The following is a 6,296-nucleotide window of genomic DNA, read 5'->3' on the forward strand; positions in this document are numbered from 1 at the left end:
CTCGATACCGTGGATATAGCCTACATCCACAATCACACAACGGATAGCGATGATGGCTGCATTGGCTGACGAAGACGTAGGCAGTAAGTTGATCATGGCGGTCCTTCGATAATACGTCATTACTTATCTGCCGTGGATATAAAGCTCTTTTCCATCGCTGATCGTGCTTCTTGCCCAAACAAACAAAGTGAAGACGCGCTGGCGATCCACACAACGGATAGCGATGGCTGGTGAAGACTGAAGACGTAGCCAGGCAGTTAGTTGATCATGGCGTGTGCCGTGTGCGTGTTGAAAACGTTATGAAATGGCGATCGTTGAAGATTATTCTTGGTTTATATACTGGCAGAGGGCAAATCGACACGACTGCGTTATATCTTTTTCCGAGAATGAGAGAGCGGTGCAAGGCGATTACAAGGCGCAGTGTGGCCTGGGGCCAGGGAACTCAAACTGCAATGCGATCCGGGCAGAAGAGATCAGACTCCCCCCACAAAGATTCCTCGGGAGAAACCATGTAGAAACAGGAGGGGAGGGGGAATCGAGTGTATTCACAGACACTAGACTACTACTAGAGTATGGGTAACTCCATTTTAGATGCCCTGACATCTGCGTTGGTCTATGCCGTTGCCGTGCAGACCCATACGTGTAATGGAGGCATTGGAGGAGGGAGCGTCTTCGCCACAGACAGACCTCTTTTCAGGAGGGAGGGGCTTTTTACTCCCGGATCACATATTGGAGCTTCCTGGAGACGATCGCTGTTATTTTCCTCGGTGTCCTGGAGCATAGGACGTTGATGTACAGTAAGCAATAAAAAAACGTATAAAACGTATACATACGCTTCGCGCGTACGGCGTTCGATATTAATAAAGCGTATGGATACGTTTCCAGCATTTTTTGTGTTAATAATGAAACTGTCAGGATGTAATAGACATTTTTAGAATCTGATCTCAGGTCATGAATGCACAGCATTGTGTCTCACACCAAACACAGCCCATATTAATACCAGCTGAGCTCACAATGTGCTGCGGTGCCTGCGAAGTAGGGATGGGAACTATCGATTCATGCATTCATTGATAGTTTTGATAAGCTTATAGAATATAGATTAGACCTGACATCGAAAATTTTAAATCTTCTAAATCATGACAGTTGTCATTGGTGCTCAATATTTTATGTCAAGGACCCCAAAAATTATATGTAATCGGCCACGACCCCCATCTGAAAATATGTTGTTCCAGGGACCCCCCAGAAGCAATGATCAGACTTAAAAACAATGACTCTGTAACAATATTCAAAGATTTGAGGCACATGTTCATGATTTAAAAGAATAGCAGCCCTACAGGCTCATAGTGCAGCACACGGTGCCTTTGCTATGAGCTTGATCAGCTATCTTTCAATAGCTAAAGTAGGTTCCCGCCCAGAATGGGTTAATCAAATATTTATTTGACCATAGACGATAGCATCTTTGTATGTGCGTTCCTCGGCTACGAGCGCACGCGCACAGACAGTGTTACATTCACAGAAAACCACCCAGTGATAGAACCACAGACTGCAATTAATTACGATTAATTATTAATTATTAACCGTTAAGTAAAAGTTTAATTGACTAACGGCGATTAATCGATTAACTATTAAACATCCCTACTGCGAAGCATTGTGAACTTGTAGACGGGCTATGTTCACTGCAAGACAGCGTGCAACCAAGTAGAAATCAGGGGCTCAACTGTCATGTCATGATGTCACTGCTACAACGTTCTTCCTGAACCATTCAATGTAGTATCTTCAATACAGTAACTTCAATACAGTAACTTCAATACAGTAACTTCAATACAGTAACTTCAAGTGGCGTTGCAATCTTTTGCAAAAGCAACATAGTTTGCATTGCATTTCAGACCCTCTTCTTGGCCTCTCACATAATATCTCATAGCCAAGGATTCATATTTTAGAGATCAGACCTAATTACGTGTTTGTTTCTAGATTATTTTGCTCACCCCTATACAACAAAAACAACAATAACTAGACAAAGTGCCAATCGGCACAGGTCTCCACCAGGGCAGGTCAGGTTGTGGCCTCATGGTAACACGCGATGTGCTCATGATTTGCAGCATTTTGTTTGAAACTGAGCACTCCTGTGAATTTTGGAAGCCAATCTTAACCAATCAGGATGGAGTGTGAGAAATCTGAAAGACCGGTTTCGTTGAATGGCTCTAGAGAGACTGTGTACCAATTTGCGTGATGTTTGAACAAAATTTGTAGGTGTACTGTGCAAAAACTTGTTTTGCACAAAGCGGCCTCCTGGTGGCGCTATAACAGGCCGTTGTGGAAAGTTTGGGGCAGAGGTTCATCGTTGGCATCCAGGGAGTGTGTGTGCAAAATTTGGCATCGATGGGGTTAACGGTGGCCGAGATTAGCTGCTCACGGACGGACGGACACACGGACACACGGAGTGCAAAACATACTCTCCCCACATGCCTTCGGCCTGGTGGAGACAATGAATCATGTGTAGAGCGTATTAATGTCACATTTAGCTTCATCCAGGCCAGCTGATGGCTGCTTAGGTGGTCATATTGAGTGCACAGCCGCACAGGAGGCACAAACCCATTCTGGACGGGAACCCGTTTTGGTGTTTGAACTAAGCATTGTGTTATTATACTTTAGCTATTGAATAATATATTTTTGAAAAATTGTAAACAAATCTTTGAAAATATATTCTTTCAGAATACTTTAAAAAAGAATATTTCGACGTCAGGCCTAAATGAGTTAACCCATTCTGAACGGGCACCCATTTTGGTGTTAGCATCATGTTATGCTTTAGCTATTGAAAAATAGCAGATCTACAAGCTCATATCGCGCCACCGAGTGGCGCGATACGAGCTTGTAGTTCTGCTATTTTTGAAAAATCGAAGAACGACTGTCATTTTTAGAATCTGATCTCAGGTCAGAATGGGTTAATCAGACCAGTGTGTGTCCAGTGGAAACCTCGTATGAATCTGATCTCAGGTCAGAATGGGTTAAGGGTTAAATGCTCCTGGACTCCCACGTGCTTCACGGTTACCCAGCCCTCGACTTCAATATCAGACATGAGCACTCCCAAACAAACAGGAAGCCTATTGGACACACCTAGACTGTCAGATGAAACTGAAATAATCAAGAGCCAGTTCTGCGATAAGGAAACACTTAACACTGGTGGACACTTCCTGGAGAAAAAGGGAGGGGGAACACAACTCCTACGTATGCAACAAAAGCCCTACAACACAGTCAACTATATGTGATATAACTAATAGGGCTGCACAATATATCGTTATCGTATCGGTATCGAGGTATGAACATGCACAATATTAGTATCGCAAAAAGGCAACGGTATCGCGATATAGATATATCGTCGACATATCGATATATCGTCCACTTCTAAAGCCAGCCCTCTGTTTTAGCCTGTGCCCCTCGGAAAATAAACCATCACTCCGTTTGTCCCTCTGTCCTGTTGTAGCCTGGCTCCAGCCCTGAATCGCTAGCCACGCCCATTAAGAAAATATGTTGCTGCACGATATATCGTATCGTATCGATATCGAGATATCTGCCCTATATATCGTGATATATATTATATCGTATCGTATCAATATCGAGATATCTGCCCTATATATCGTGATATATATTATATCGTATCGTATCGATATCGAGATATCTGCCCTATATATCGTGATATATATTATATCGTATCGTATCGATATTGAGATATCTGCCCTATATATCGTGATATATATTATATCGTATCGTATCGATATCGAGATATCTGCCCTATATATCGTGATATATATTATATCGTACCGTATCGATATCGAGATATCTGCCCTATATATCGTGATATATATTATATCGTATCGTATCGATATCGAGATATCTGCCATATATATCGTGATATATATTATATCGTATCGTATCGATATCGAGATACCTGCCCTATATATCGTGATATATATTATATCGTATCGTATCGATATTGAGATATCTGCCCTATATATCGTGATATATATTATATCGTATCGTATCGATATCGAGATATCTGCCCTATATATCGTGATATATATTATATCGTATCGTATCGATATCGAGATATCTGCCCTATATATCGTGATATATATTATATCGTATCGTATCGATATCGAGATATCTGCCATATATATCGTGATATATATTATATCGTATCGTATCGATATCGAGATATCTGCCATATATATCGTGATATATATTATATCGTATCGTATCGATATCGAGATATCTGCCATATATATCGTGATATGAATTTTTGTCCATATCGTGCAGCCCTAATAACTAAGGGCTCTCAAGATTGCACAAAAGCCAGGAATCGAATGACCCTGCATTATAATAACTTAACGTATGCACAAACAAACAATGAATGAATCCACTCACTGTGTGGCTTTGACGATATCCCAGGTGCTGTAGTCGTCCACGTGGTTTTTGCGCCCCACGTTCTCACTGTAGCCATGGTTGTAGTGACTCTGGGGCTTGATTTCCTGTAGAGAGGAGGAGGGATGAGGGCAGAGAGGGGGCAGCACGGTTACATCCGGAACCCAATACCAGAGAGCCCAACCCAGAACCCAGCCAGTTGCGGGCCCAAAATATTGACTTGTCCCTCGGGCAGGGTCCGGGCGGATCCATTCCAAATTCATCCATTCAGAAATGCAGTTTATACCGAAATTACCCATGAGGATCCGAGCTTTATATTAAACCCTTCAACTCAATAGAAATAGGTTTAAAAAATAAACATGGGTGCGTTGTAATTATTACATTCTTTCTAAAGTCCATATTGTCTGTTGAACAGAGTCAACAGGCTAGGTCTCGTCATGCACCTCGACATGCCATCTCTCTCGCTCTCTCTTTGTCTCCGACTCTTTCACCACACACACACACACACACACACACACACACACACACACACACACACACACACACACACACACACACACACACACACACACACACACACACACACACACACACACACACACACACACACACACACACACACACACACACACACACACACACACGTGTATATAAAGAAGTTTTGCTAGTTTGCTTTCAAGGTCAACACTGTTGTCAGGATCCATATATAAAGTGGCCAATTACATATAATCTTTGGGGTCCTTGCATTATAAAACTATTATAAAACTGCATTATATAGACTGACTGTGCTCGTTTTTGTTTTCTAGCGGATAAAATTGGTATCCTGACCTTAACCCATTCTGACCTGAGATCAGATTCATACGAGGTTTTCCACTGGACACACACTGGTCTGATGAACCCATTCTGACCTGAGATCAGATTCATACGAGGTTTTCCACTGGACACACACTGGTCTGATTAACCCATTCTGACCTGAGATCAGATTCTAAAAAATGTCAGTCATTCTTCGATTTTTCAAAAATAGCAGACCTACAAGCTCGTATCGCGACACTCGGTGGCGCGATATGAGCTTGTAGATCTGCTATCTGCTATCTAAAGCATAACATGATGCTGACACCAAAATGGGTTCCCGTTCAGAATGGGTTAAAACCATATTCTAATCAATCGACAGACATAACATTAGAAACCCCAATGGCCACGTGCAGGTAAATTAGTACTAGTACTCTGGAGGTGGAGTACTTCTCGAGCACTCTGTCAGAACAGAAGGCATCACTGGATGTTTTTTCTGCTTCCTCTGAGCAGCCTAGCTTGGGATTAGCATCATTACATGACAAGTAATAATGTTGAGAGAGTGAGACAACATGGTTAATGGAGGGATTAAAATGGTTGCCATTCTATGAAAGTGGCAGTGATATAAAGCCAGACTGCACACTTGACTGACGCGGCCTATGGTGTCGAAATAGAGGAGCAGTTAGGATTCTGTATATATAATATATATAATAGGACATTATAGCAAGAATCAGAGAGAACATTGAGAGTTCGTGTGATGGGGATTGGGGGCGGTTAAGCTTGTGTAGGGTCAAGTCTTCAGACTCCAGAGCCGTCAAAAAAGTAGACAATAAGAACTTGGATGATTTAGCCATTTGGAATTTTAGACATAAGAAATTCACCCATTCACGAACAAATTCATACACCGTTGGTGGCGGAAACCATGCAAGGCCCGGCCCGCCCCCAACCAGCACATCAGGAGCAATTAGGGGTTCAGTGTCTTGCTCAAGGACACTTCGACACTAGCTCTGGGGGAGCCCGGGTTCGAACTGACAACTTTGCGGTTACCATCCAATTCAACCATCGAGCCACTCTACCCCTGAGCCACC

The 6,296-nt window shown here is 42.5% G+C and overlaps 1 protein-coding gene across 1 annotated transcript in view; it reads right to left on the bottom strand.

Moving 5' to 3' along the window:
* Positions 1-6,296, bottom strand: part of zdhhc17 (zDHHC palmitoyltransferase 17) — a gene marked incomplete at its 5' end in the record, with an annotated part of 60,001 nt that overhangs the window by 38,829 nt on the left and 14,876 nt on the right. The window contains one exon of the mRNA XM_083757403.1: positions 4,423-4,526. Within this exon, the coding sequence (XP_083613529.1) occupies positions 4,423-4,526 (104 nt within the window). The remainder of the gene's footprint in view (positions 1-4,422; positions 4,527-6,296) is intronic.

Source organism: Protomyctophum parallelum (assembly GCF_964188405.1).
Source record: "Protomyctophum parallelum genome assembly, chromosome: 22".
NCBI lineage: Eukaryota > Metazoa > Chordata > Actinopteri > Myctophiformes > Myctophidae > Protomyctophum > Protomyctophum parallelum.